This window comes from Sprattus sprattus, assembly GCF_963457725.1.
Source record: "Sprattus sprattus genome assembly, chromosome: 8".
NCBI classification, from domain to species: domain Eukaryota; kingdom Metazoa; phylum Chordata; class Actinopteri; order Clupeiformes; family Clupeidae; genus Sprattus; species Sprattus sprattus.
The window spans coordinates 23,472,619-23,485,429 of NC_137927.1; the positions used below are offsets into that span (position 1 = coordinate 23,472,619).

Below are 12,811 nucleotides of genomic sequence, written 5' to 3' on the forward strand. Positions count from 1 at the left end.
AGGCATTAAAACAATGCGTTGACCTCTCACAGATATATCAGATAACTAAACAGAATAGGTCCCTATTAGGTTAAGAAAGCAAGACCTGTTTAGTTGAAAGCACATTACCACCAAAGACAAGGCTAGGCAAATACTCCACCTTATGTTACATTTTTGGTTGGACTGACGACATTTACCACTTTGGAGCCTATACAAGACAACAGGCATCTTTAAAAGGGCAATGGGGGAGGGAGAGAACCACCATGCCTCAGTTAAAAGAAACATATTTTATATTGCACTGTAGCAGAGCCTATGACTGCAAAGAATTCAAAGAAGAAAAGATGTGTTAGTTAGTTAGTTCGTTAAAGGGAAACTTCTGGATTTTTCAGACTGGGCCAAACATTTACTAATTGACAATCCAGTATTGAGTAAGAATGTTTACTCTCCCATACTCCATACAAATCAGCATTTTTACTAGCAGGTGAGGCCCGCAAACCGGTGACGTCATATATACGACATATTCATTATAGTTCCCTAACATCTAATTACAAAATAATAACAATCGAAACACTTCCAATTGGTCCTGAAAATAAACTATGATTACCAGAATCAAGAGGTTGTATCTCATGGATGACAATTCCACTAACTTTTCGGACCGTGATATTTTTGCTAAAAACGTCTCTACCACCAGGGAGCGACTTTACTTCCCACGATGCGAGAGTCGATTGCTTTGGACTGAAAACTATAGATCAAGATCTAGTAACCCATGCAATGCTAAAAGTATCTACGACTCGTGTCGTAACATAAGCTTCTGTCGTCTTAAGGATGGAAAGTAAGTATTAACAAAGGTTTAATATTTCGTGGCGTTATTTCGACTTATTTCTTTTAACTTGGCTAACACGCGTGTAAAGGTAGCCTCTCTGTTTATTAGCATAATGCTAACGCGCATGCTAGCTCACTAACCAGGAGATGCAAACTCCCCAAACATGATATTACAATGCTTTACATTACTTTAAAATAATTCAGGTATTCATGTTTGATCAGATGCAGATGTATATTCTCCGCTGTTTCAACAGAAATCAAATTATTATCATTCAGAATTATGTTCATGAATTCGAACAACTAAACTCGTCCTCATCATACACTTTCATTACGTTTGCAAATTTCAGCTGATGTGAAGTCGAAGTTACCTTCAGAGCATGCAGATGTTCTTGGAGTTCAGGTGAGGGTATTATGCTCACAAAAACAGCCAGATCATGTTGTGACAGTCTTTACCATATTTATTGCCCAAAACGCAGAAAAGACGCCTCTTGTCGTATTCCTCCATGTTTTTCGTACCATTGGTTGCTAATATTGACTCCTATTGCAATAGTAACGTTACAGATGCCTGCAAGTGTGGAGGACTAGGGATGGAATGAAGTAAAACTAAGGACTGCGCAATTTTTGTTTTAACTGAAACGTATTTATTAAGTGCCATATATGCAGGATTTAAAAGCTTGTCGCTTAGACGTGTCTAGAGTATGATTAATGCATCATCAGAAGATATCCAAATGTTTTAGTGTATCCTTTGCCACGGGTTAGATCTTTTGGTGCATAATGAAATAATAAGGGCACGAAAAACAGACTTACACGGTATCACCATTCACCTAAATCATTGAATAACAAGAGGGGACGTGTAATGATATGTTTGAATGTTCTACGTTTTGGTGTTAAGGATGCTGACGAGTAGGCTAAGGGGAGATATAATATATTTTTTTTAAATAATGAAAAGTCAGTAAAACATGCAACATAGTGGAGACATGGAGGTGTGCAAGGGTGTACGAGACCTGATATTCTTTATCACAACCTGGCAGAATATGAACTTTGAAGATCTATAATGTGAGGGGGTTTGTTGATTTTTGTGTGGACCAGACAGTTACAGTGTGGACTTATTATTTTGACTTGACTTACAGAAATGTCATCAAACTGTAGTTGTATGTCATCACTATATCTCATCACACTTGTGATTTAAGCAGTGTGAGTTTCTGTCATGGGCATAAAATATCAGTCCTTGCCACAAATGCTTCTGGGAGACTTTTCAGGTGTCTTAACTGCTCTGATCATAATGTTATGTGCAGTCTCAAGGGACCAAGCAGGCAGAGCTGTTCACAAGCTCTTTCCTGAAGAGGAGCCTGCCTCACGCCAGGGGGAACCTAGATGAGCAGCTGCTTCGGAAGGCAGTTCTGTTGGAGTACAATAATCCCAAAAAGGCCAAGGGGAAAAGGAAAAAAGCCAAAGGGCTCAACTCCAGAGAAAGAAGAGAGCTGAAAGTCTTCCAAATCAAACCAGAGCACCACAGGTTAGTAATAGATAATCCACTTTAAAGGTGCCATTATCAGTAATAATGTTTCTCTATAAATATATACTCAGATACCTGGTGACATTAAGATATTTCTTTTCTACTCTGTCATTTTGGGATGTGCTTACCTCATTGACACACTTTCTCCCTGTGAATTGACCCATTCTATTGGCTCAGTGTAGCAGTCTTTACTCTTCTTATACAAGAGTTTCAGCACTTCATGTTGTAGTTTAATGATTGCATTGAATTCTGTATGGTTCCGCCTACACTTGGACGATTTTGAAGATGGTTTGTTCCCTCTCACCTCAGATACAGTCTCTTCTTGCCACTACATGAGCTGTGGAAGCAGTATATACGTGATTTGTGCAATGGACTGAAACCAGAAAGGTGATGTATGCAAACCAATATATACATGCACTGGGAATGCCTGTCAGCTTCTTCATAGAACAGTGGATGAAGGCTGATGGATAAATGTTCCTTCTTCTGTTTAGCAATCCCCAGACCATTCAGCAGAAGTTTCTGAAGGCTGATCTCCATGGGGCAGTATTAACAGGTGGGAAGTCATTTCAAACTCTTTAGGCAAACTGAATTTATCCTAGCTGTAACCTTTTTTTGATGTTTGGAGTTGTGTTCTCATAACCTTGCAATCCAGGGTGTCTGAGATATATATATATATATATATATATATATATATATATATATATATATATATATAGATAGATAGATAGATAGATAGATAGATAGATACTGTATATATATATATATATATATATATATATATATATATATATATATTTGAATTTTTTGGGAACATGAATCACTGAGATCACAAAATGCAAATACCTCTCTGTTTATGCTACTGACCACATCCTTCTTAACAGTGGTGCGATCCAAATGCCCCACGTATGTGGGCACTACGGGTATCCTGGTCCAGGAGATGAAACACGTATTTAAAATCATTACAAAAGAGGACAAACTTAAAGGTGGGTTCTAATTGTTTTATGGCATGGCTGATCAGGTTAGTAAACGGTGCAACTCTTTTGTCATTGCTGCTGCTGTTGTTGTTTACTGGGTGTGTCAGTGTGACATAAATGTGCAGTGTGCCATTCTAATTGAGCCATACACCCTTCCATCCAATCAACACATTACTTCAGGCGCACTGAAGGGAGGGGTGTGATTAGATGGAATTTGGCTTTTGAGCTCAAATATCAACCTTTCGCCAGAATCGCAGACTAATGCCTTTACAATATGTTACAATATTCATGTTATACTTTTAGAGAGGGACAGCTTGTTCTACAGTGTAGTTCTGTTATGGCATTCCGTTAAAAGAGTGTTTCTTTTCCTTCCACAGTAATCCCAAAGAGGAACAGCGTGTTCAGTGTGGAAATTGATGGCTTTGTCTCTCATATCTACGGGAGCAAATTTGAGTTGCGCTCCAGTGAACGCTCTGCTAAGAAATTTAAAGCCAGAGGGACTATTGACCTATAAGGCAAGGCCAGCAGTATCCACTATTCCATAGGTTCCTTCAGCATTGTCCACATTTTGTTTTTGCTCTTTGTGCAGATAAGAGCATTTAAATATGTTAGAACAGCTTGTGTTGGTTCACATGCAATTGACTGATGGACTCTTCAGAACCTGGCATGTTGCTGCCTGCCTGAGTCCTTTTGTCTCTAGGCAGAAGTGTCCTTGATGCATGGTGGACTCTTGCTGTATACATTTTGTCCATGTGGGGGAGCTCAATATGCACTTTTTATTGTGCTGCCTAGTTTTTGTAAATGGATGTTACCTTTTTGGAATTTTTTGGGGGGAGATTTTGTTGTGAAACTTTTTTGGTTTTCTAAAATATTTATTTACAAATCAAATGTCCATGTGTTTATTCCAATAAAATTGTACTTTTGAAATGGAAAAGCAGTCAAATTAATTTGAAAAATGATTCTTTGCCAAGTAGCCCTTCAGGATAGACATTACTTCAGACTATTATAAGTAGTCCCTCTTTCTTTTCCTGAATTCACTGACTGAATAGCTGAACACTTGAATTCCCTATAAGAATTGAATTGTCCATTGGCTTCAAATATACACTGAAGCTAAAGCTGTTCATTCATCTCAGTTGAACCCACAAGAATACAGGTGTCAATACTCCCAGTATTCTTAACTAAGCCTTTTTCAAAGGAGAGGCTGTTGTTTTAATGAGCATGCATTGCTGTCAGTTGGTCAGGAGTTTAAGAACAAAAGCTAAATGGCGTAAACAATTGGTGACATTTCTCCCAGAGATTTGGGTTTGCCTGGCAGGCTGTTGACACCTGGTCACGCCCTGGTGGTGATTTGCCAAGTCAGAGCGGAAAGCATTTGGCACAGTTCCCATTGGCAGGTTGGTTTTGATTGTTGGCGTCATGCGCATTACCCAGAAACTGGTGGAAGTCCCCGGAGAGGAACACCTCAACAGTTTGTAAAGAAACCTTTAACTTCTGGAAAATCTTAGAAATAAATAGGTGATAGTTAAGCTTGGTCAATAAATAGTCGGATTCAGCTAATGAATCTTGGAATATTACTTTTTATGATATATTCACAAGCATTTTGTGTTTGTATGGTCCCCTATAGACAATGACCAGGTGCTCAGATTATAAACAAACAATCTGTTGAAACTGTTAACTACAATTTATGGTTAGGGATTAGGTTTGGTTAAGGTGGTGTTCAGTGAACAATTACAAAGACTGAAATTAAATTTCAACAAACCATGTGTAAAGTCAGTAGGTGAACTGTCCGAATAAAGTGTTACCCAATTCTCTTTATGGGGCACATAAATTGAATGACATGAATAATGATCCATAACAATGAAAAGTGTAAACAATTTGTTACTGAATCTCATCCAATTTCATCTGTTTAATTTCTGTGTGTGTGCGTGCGTGTGTGTATGTGCGTGTGCGAGAGTGAGAGACAGGGAGGGGCAAAGGGTAAAGGGACCAACCAATGAAGGCAAAATTGCAACACTATCTGTTGTCATCTTTCACAGAAACGGAAAAGAAGTTGGTTTCCTGACTGAGCTCTTATTTACAGTAATTGAGCTCCATAACTGACATACATTAGCTACTGTTTCTTAAAATTGTTTCATGCCATCCTAATAAAGATTCACATATAAAAATACCCATTCTGACATTTGCCTTTTGTTTCACAAGTAGAGGACCAAAAATGAGTGCCTTAGAAATAGCAACAGGCCTCTTTTTATGTAATCAAACGACCAGTGCTATATGGGGGCACATATAACCAGCCCACCAGAGGGGACTAAAGTTAGCTGCAAATTGTGCAAGGCCCCAATAAGCAGAGACAGGGATGTGAAACTCCATCAGCAATGCATTTGTGACTATGTCTGCCCCTTGTTAATAAAACTTAGTTTAGTTTAAAACTAAATTAAATACAGTATGAGGATGTGGAGGTATATTTCACAATTAATCAAATGCTTAATAAAAAAAATAGAATGCATCAATTTGATGCTTTGAAAGTACACCAATTGCAGAACCAATGAATATTAGGTTAGAAAATACAGCATGTGCCCGATAAGCCACACACACTTCAGGTTTTCTTTTGAATCCAGGGACAGATAATGTTCTTGGTTTACCAGAACATTACGTCACTGCACCTCTAGTGGTGACTTTTCTGAACAGGCAAGGAGATACACATTTAAGATCCATAGGACACAAATCTATATCTATAGTCCTCTGAAAAACATTTATATGGACTCTATCCCATAAAATGTCTCTTGATTCTCCTCTACCTTCAATTTAGCAGCCTTGGAAAGTTGAATTTGATTGCGAGAAGTCAGTTTCACTGAAGGCAAATCAATATGCAAAATGCATCAAGGTTTTGTTATAGTAACAATGGCAGAAATCCTCATTTTTTCCTCACGTGTTATTCTAGTATTAGTCACAGTTCTCCTGACTGGTGAAATAATGGGGGGAAAGGCTTGATTAAACAGCATTTAATGTATTTCTTCTTAAAACTCCTCAAATCAAAACATTCTGTGCACTTGGAGGGAACCTAAAACAGAGGCAGGGAAAATAGTAACAAGTGGGTATACAAAAAAATAATAAATATACTAAATGAAATGGAGTCAGTCAGATACTAAAGCTTTGTTGTTTTCTTCTAAGAACTTGCACTGGAACTCCCCTCAACAAAACAGGAACAACAGGTCTGACATGTACATAAGGAGGGACTTGCAAGTGTTCTGTTGACATATTAAGGCTGAGTAGTTGCTGCATACAGTTCCTCAGAAGTTTGAAGAAGGCTCCAGTATAAGAAACTATTTTATTTATCACAGCTCAACCTTCAAGAAACTGAATTTCACCTCTGCCAGTTTCTTCTAATCTTGGCACTTACAAGGTATTTCCATAGTAATTGTTTTATGTTTGTTTTGTGGAATTTTGTAGAATTAACATTTAATACCCATGTTTACTGAGAGACACCATGGGACTAAACTCAAACTCGCTTCATTTATGCTAGAGTGTTAGCTTTTCATTTACGTTGCTCAAAATTTCTATTGAAGTTTGAGGTGATTCTGAATGTTTATTATGTATTGACTTTAAACTATCAGATGAGTTGACTTCTGTTTTTAGAATATTAAATCTGCCAAATAGCATAGGTATTGTCTAGACTAGATAAGTAGTGAGACTTCAGTACAGTGAGATTAACCGTGTACTGATTCTTTCCAGGGCAAAACCCGTCAGTCATGGTGGACCAGACGTCATTCGACCAGAAGAACCGGGAGCGGATACAGGCGGTGGAAAATTGCTTTGGGGCATCAGGCAGATCACTGATGGAGCCTGGACGTGTGTTGGTTGGGGAGGGGCGGTTGCTAAAGTTGTGCCGTCGTCGGCCGCAACAAAAAGTATTTTATTTGTTCAATGACATCCTGGTCTATGGGAGTATCGTTCTCTCTGGGAAGTGGCACAAGAGGCAGCAGATCATCCCACTGGAGGAGGTAGAGCAGGAGGACCTGGAGGATGGGCTCGGTATGGCAAACCAATGGCTGCTCCGCACGCCTCGCAAATCCTTCCCAGTGGCTGCTGCCTCGCCGGAGGAGAAGCAAGCCTGGATGGACCACATCGAGGAGCGCCGCCTCCAACAGATTGCCCTCCTCGGCCAGAAGTCAGAGAAGAGGGGTAGCTTCGCTGCCACCTGGATTCCCGACAGCGCGTCCGCCATTTGCATGCGCTGCTCGGAGCGCTTTGGGGTCACGCAGAGGCGCCACCACTGCCGGCGCTGCGGCTTTATCGTCTGTAACAGCTGCTCCAAGGGTCGCGCCTTGCTGGAGAACATCTCCAGTAAGCCGGTGCGCGTCTGCCAGCTGTGCACATCCACACTGCAGGCAGAGCAGCAGGAGAGCCAGGCCCAGAGCAGGTCGTGGAGCAACTGCAACTGGAAGCAGGACTCTGTGGAGGACAAACCAAATGTGCTCAACGATAACGTCTCCACCAGCGACGAGGAATGTGAAGAGCTAGCTGAGAGCCATGTGCCGACTGAGTGGGCCACCAGCCAGGACAGCTCCTGGTCACCGTACTGCTATTTTAACCCAGATCATACAAAACCAGCTAGTCTGACCGCTTGAGAGCACTGAGAATGGCAAACTAGTGGAACAAGGACTTAAAGCTAAGAAAAGCTGATATTTAAGTAATAATGTAGCCATAAGCTTTTTTCATGAACACTAATACTTCCTGTAGTTCAAAATGCTGACATTTAAGAAGAACAGGTTTATCCTTGGCATGATATTGTTTTTGCATATTTCTTTAAGGTAATATATATTTACAGTTTTAGTCAGGACTTGTTTCAATTTTGTGCTTCGGTCTCTCAGAAGTAATTGTTTTGAATGTACTGACAGTGCCTATACCACTCTTGTAAATATAAAGAAAAAAACACTTGCACCTTATGGTATAACCAATAAAATGACTCCAAAACCTATCTGGTCTGAGTTTATGTTGTAATTTGTTTCTAATCAGTTTAGTTCTAAGTCGGCAAAAATGAAACGTGATACAATCCACTTAGCTGCCCTGCTATACTGATAGTATGTGTGCCTCTTAATCTCTTTTCCATATGTAAGATGGCTGACTGCCTTTTTTGACAGGGAAAAATGACAACAAAGTCACCCTTACAGATGTGAGAATAGTACACTGTTTGAGTGACTGATATGCTCAAGAGGAGTTGAAACAGCAAACACGGTCCTTAAAAACCACCTGATTGATACTGCACATGACTCTTACTTGCTCTGAATCAAGTGACTTAAGCTTCTCATTCTACATCATGTACACTGCAAAAATGCTTTTCTAACCTAGTGTTATTACTCTTATATTGAGATGAAAAAATCTAGTTGGTCTTGTTTCTAGCTAAATTGTGCTTACCTAGTGCTCTTTGGTAAGGTTATTTTTGCCAATTTCAAGCAAATATTACTTATTTTAAGAAATCTTAACAAGCAAATTTGGCTGCCAGTGCGTTAAGCAAATTTGGCTTAAAACAAGCAAATTTGGCTGCCAGTGCGTTAAGCAAATTTGGCTTGTTAAGATTTCTTAAAATAAGTAATATTTGCTTGAAATAGGCAAAAATAACCTTACCAAAGAGCACTAGGTAAGTACAATTTAGCTAGAAACAAGACCAACTAGATTTTTTCATCTCAATATAAGAGTAATAACACTAGGTTAGAAAAGCATTTTTGCAGTGTAGTAGAACTTCATTCCAGTGTTGAAGAGACACCACAGTCATATATCAACATTCCACCCACATGCTGTTCATTTAGAGCCACTGTGATTCAGGGCTCAGTGAGGTATATACTTAGAAAACCAGCAGTGTTTCTGCAGAGTAGGCAGTTGTCAGTGGATTACAGTGAGTTGGCAGTTTAGTGACATAAAGCTTGTTTTTATATAATATACACTGGATGTGCTCTTAGTTGATTGGGTGCAGAAGTTGCACGAACATTTCAGGTGTTGATGAGGTACTGTCAAGTTAAAAGTCTTGATTACTTATATGGCTCACATAGCCTTCTACTTTGTCATGGTGAAACCCCTGTGCCGTCATGCAACATCAGGGTAGACATACCAACCTTAAATGTTAATTGGGAATGAAGCAAATGCACTGCCTTCAACCCCAACAGAAATGCACTGTTTAGTCTCTTCTATTGGAGCTGTGCATTCCCGTATCACATTGCTTGAGATGTGAACATGTGACATAGGCTTAGTGGTTTTTGAAGACAGTATGTTCAAGTCAACCTGTCCTCACCTCTAAATGAGGCTCAACTGCTCTTCCAGTTATGCTCAGGACAAAGGCGGAGTCATATGCTATGTTGGATAGCAAGTGTGTTTTCACATGACTGGATATCCAGTATTTATATATAAAGCAATGTCCGGCTGCCACCCTAAGGACCTGTGGTGATCACCATGATCAGTATCCGCCCTGAAGCAATATACTGAAGATAACAGAGTCTGACTCTGCTCTGGCCTGCTGCTCTTCCTCCAGTCAGAGGAGCTCAGGATTGCTTGTTCTATATATAGCGTGTTGGGGAGTTATTGTTGTTGCGTCACATTTTAAAAGGAAAAAAGTTCTTATAATCCAGCAACAAATGAGTAACCACAGTACCTTCTATCAGGATTATAAGAAACCACAACATTCAGAATTATGGAACTGAAATGCATGACAAAAAGAGGAGAACATTAGAATCATGTCCTTAGAGTTATTGGAGAGGTTGACTGCAACACGAGCCATGGAAGGTTATAAGTGTGTTATTTCAATTAACCTTGACATTTTAACAGGTGACTGTTTCTTCAGTCCCTACAGAATTCTGAACCTCCACTGGTGGAAAAGATTGATCTGATTTGGTACCACTGCCATTGTTGTTAGGTTGATCTAATTGTTAGGTTGATCTAAAATCACAATACTCACCTATACAGAAAACTGAATAAACTGTCACTAAATCTCAGATTGTGACAATCACAATCGAGTACTTTCCATGGTGTGCTTCCATCAGATCTGTGCATCAGTCAGAAATACTCAAGATGTATGTTAAAAGTATACTTTTCCTTATAAGAAACTGAGGAATTCAATGAGTGGGCTATTCAGATCGCACCTTGATACCACAAATCATCAGGCAAAGCAAATAATGTAATTCCATATACAGTTAGCCATTGTGTGTAATTACATGATGTGCCTGACCTTATTTTCACATGGTCATTTGCCACTTCATGGTTTTCCGTTGCTCTCGGGGGCTTGCAGATGCAATGTACTGCAAATGCAGAAGTCAAACCACAACGTGTACCTAAGAGATGACTGCAGAACAGGCTGCAAGCAGGCGTTTTCAAAAGCAGCTGCAATCAGTAGCCCCGTATACATGTGTCAATATTAGCCGCTTATATCGCGTTATATCACATTATATCACAGACCCCTCTCACCCTGGACACTACATGTTCCAACTCCTCCCCTCTGGTAGGCGCTACAGATCTCTGTTCGCCAAAACCTCCAGAAACAAAAACAGTTTCTTCCCTGTTGCTGTCTCTCTTCTGAACAGCTAACTCTCTGTGGCACTGTAAAAAATAACCAATGTACAATTACCCCCGCAACCATATCCATTTATTTCACCCTTACTGTTTAACCGTCATACACATACCGCATAGTATTTATTTATTCCTGCTCTTCCTGGACTCTCCACTTTGCACTATTGTATACTCCTTGTATACTTTTTGATTTATTGGATTGTTGACCATTGCACTGTTGTATTGTATTGTTTTGCACTGTTGTATTGTTTAGCACTGTTGTATTGTTTAGCACTGTTGTGTTGTATATTTGAGTAATATGTCTAAGCACAGTGAGAGCCACTGCACCAAGACAAATTCCTTGTTTGTGCAAACTAACTTGGCCAATAAAAGCTGTTTCTGAGACTAACAGACACAGACCTATCTCTGTAGGGATCATTTTCATGTTGTCAGACACTTATAACAACATTACGAGCCTGTCAGTGGGGAAAACAAGCAGTTTACTTTGACGCATATTCTTGCTCCATGTGATTATATTGTATAGCCGTTCTGGGGTTATCGGTTAAAGCTCTCTAATTCAATACTGGACCAATTTCGATTATTGTCCTTAGTTTGGACCCAAGAAGATCTAAAAAAAAAATAGGGCCCATGACAGTTTATTGTGGATAATATACATCTGGTGTTGGTGAAGTGGGAGGCACTGGTTTGACTGTGGGTACAGTCCATTTCTTTTTTATACCATTTTTAACTTAAAAATCATGACACTATGAAGCTAACAGCTGATACCTGTTCTCGTATGACACTGATACCTGTTCTCTTGACACCAAAGAGACAAACCTCCTAGTTCCTTAGTTTCCAACATGACTGTTACATGCACTTTATGGGACACAGTGATTTATGAACATGGATATGTAGAAGAGAGCCTCAAACGAGGCATTTTGGTGAAAAAACGCTATTTCACAAATATCTGCATTCTTTTTCCTCCATATAAGCAATCTGAAACTGTTCTGTGAGATCATTGTCACATTTTGTCTGGTAAGTATGTAATTTATGTTCATCTCTGCCTCTGCTGGTCAATCTCCATATCGCACCTCAGCTCTTAACTCCTTTGTGACGTAGCTGAGCAGCGCTGCAGCCACCTTCTGCTGGAGTGTGGCGTTACCCATGACCAGAGCTGTCAGCTGCGCCAGGTCTGTCCAGTCCAATGTGCCGAGGGCCGACATGATGTCGGAGTAGAGTTTCTGCTGCTGGTGAGGCGGCAGCTCCAAAATGATCTGTGGCAGGGGCTTAAACTGCCCGCTGGTCATCCAGCAACCAATGAGACCCCCCACAGCACCTCCTATCAGGATTATAGGAATCACAACATCAGTATGGAACTGAAGTGCCTGACAAAAAGATGATCAATTTAGAATTATATTCTTCATTTATTTCATGATGTCATAATACGCTACCCAGCCCTATAATCTAGCACAGATATAGAAAACAAATATTGGTGTGTCGTTGGAGTGTGTATTTGTTTTTGCCTTGGCTAAGTTAACCTTATTTATCCTACCATTAATGCAGTATGTCATTTGCCATGAAAAAGCCATGTGCTGCTATTCCACAATTAGTTTGAACAACTCGAGTGCAGGCACAGGAATCCCTGACCTCCCATCCATTTTACAGTAGGCCTTGGTTCTAGGATATACATACACAGACTGAGGTTTACAAAACAAATCTATCAATCCCATTCTGGTCACAGACTCCTTATGACTGAAAAATATAGGCCTGCTGTGAATGTAACTAGCTTCACTTAGACAATTATATATTTTAAAACGACCTACACTTTACCTGCAGCAAGTCCTGGGGGGCCTGCAAGTAGTCCTCCAATGAATGCAGTCCCCCCAGCAAGGGCAGCACCTATGCCTGAATTCTTCACTGCAACTTGTATCTGCTGATTTGCTGAAAGATTACAGCATAGACGCATAACATCGTCCATTCGGGAAGGCAT

At 39.9% G+C, this 12,811-nt stretch overlaps 3 protein-coding genes across 3 annotated transcripts; 2 read left to right on the top strand and 1 right to left on the bottom strand.

Annotated features, from left to right (window-relative positions):
* Positions 1–693: 693 nt before the first annotated feature.
* Positions 694–4,120, top strand: pop4 (POP4 homolog, ribonuclease P/MRP subunit). The gene is made up of 7 exons (XM_080843772.1): positions 694–811; positions 1,149–1,201; positions 2,097–2,317; positions 2,627–2,704; positions 2,809–2,870; positions 3,199–3,300; positions 3,669–4,120. The coding sequence occupies exons 1-7, from the start codon at positions 805–807 to the stop codon at positions 3,803–3,805; spliced, it is 660 nt and encodes a 219-aa protein (XP_080699898.1). The 5' UTR covers positions 694–804; the 3' UTR covers positions 3,806–4,120.
* Positions 4,121–6,651: 2,531 nt separating this feature from the next.
* plekhf1 (pleckstrin homology domain containing, family F (with FYVE domain) member 1) lies at positions 6,652–7,916 on the top strand (the record flags this gene model as incomplete). The annotated part of the gene is made up of 2 exons (XM_080843129.1): positions 6,652–6,691; positions 7,021–7,916. The coding sequence occupies exon 2, from the start codon at positions 7,038–7,040 to the stop codon at positions 7,914–7,916; it is 879 nt and encodes a 292-aa protein (XP_080699255.1). The 5' UTR covers positions 6,652–6,691; positions 7,021–7,037.
* Positions 7,917–11,894: 3,978 nt separating this feature from the next.
* On the bottom strand, positions 11,895–12,811 carry LOC308369413 (protein C19orf12 homolog; the record flags this gene model as incomplete). Its single annotated transcript, XM_080843834.1, has 2 exons — positions 11,895–12,160; positions 12,652–12,811. The coding sequence occupies 2 exons, from the start codon at positions 12,809–12,811 to the stop codon at positions 11,895–11,897; spliced, it is 426 nt and encodes a 141-aa protein (XP_080699960.1).

Coding starts and splice junctions, on each gene's coding strand:
- pop4 (XM_080843772.1), top strand. Junction 1,202..2,096: donor CAGATGTTCTTGGAGTTCAG/GTGAGGGTATTA, acceptor TGTTATGTGCAG/TCTCAAGGGACCAAGCAGGC. Junction 2,318..2,626: donor ATCAAACCAGAGCACCACAG/GTTAGTAATAGA, acceptor CTCTCACCTCAG/ATACAGTCTCTTCTTGCCAC.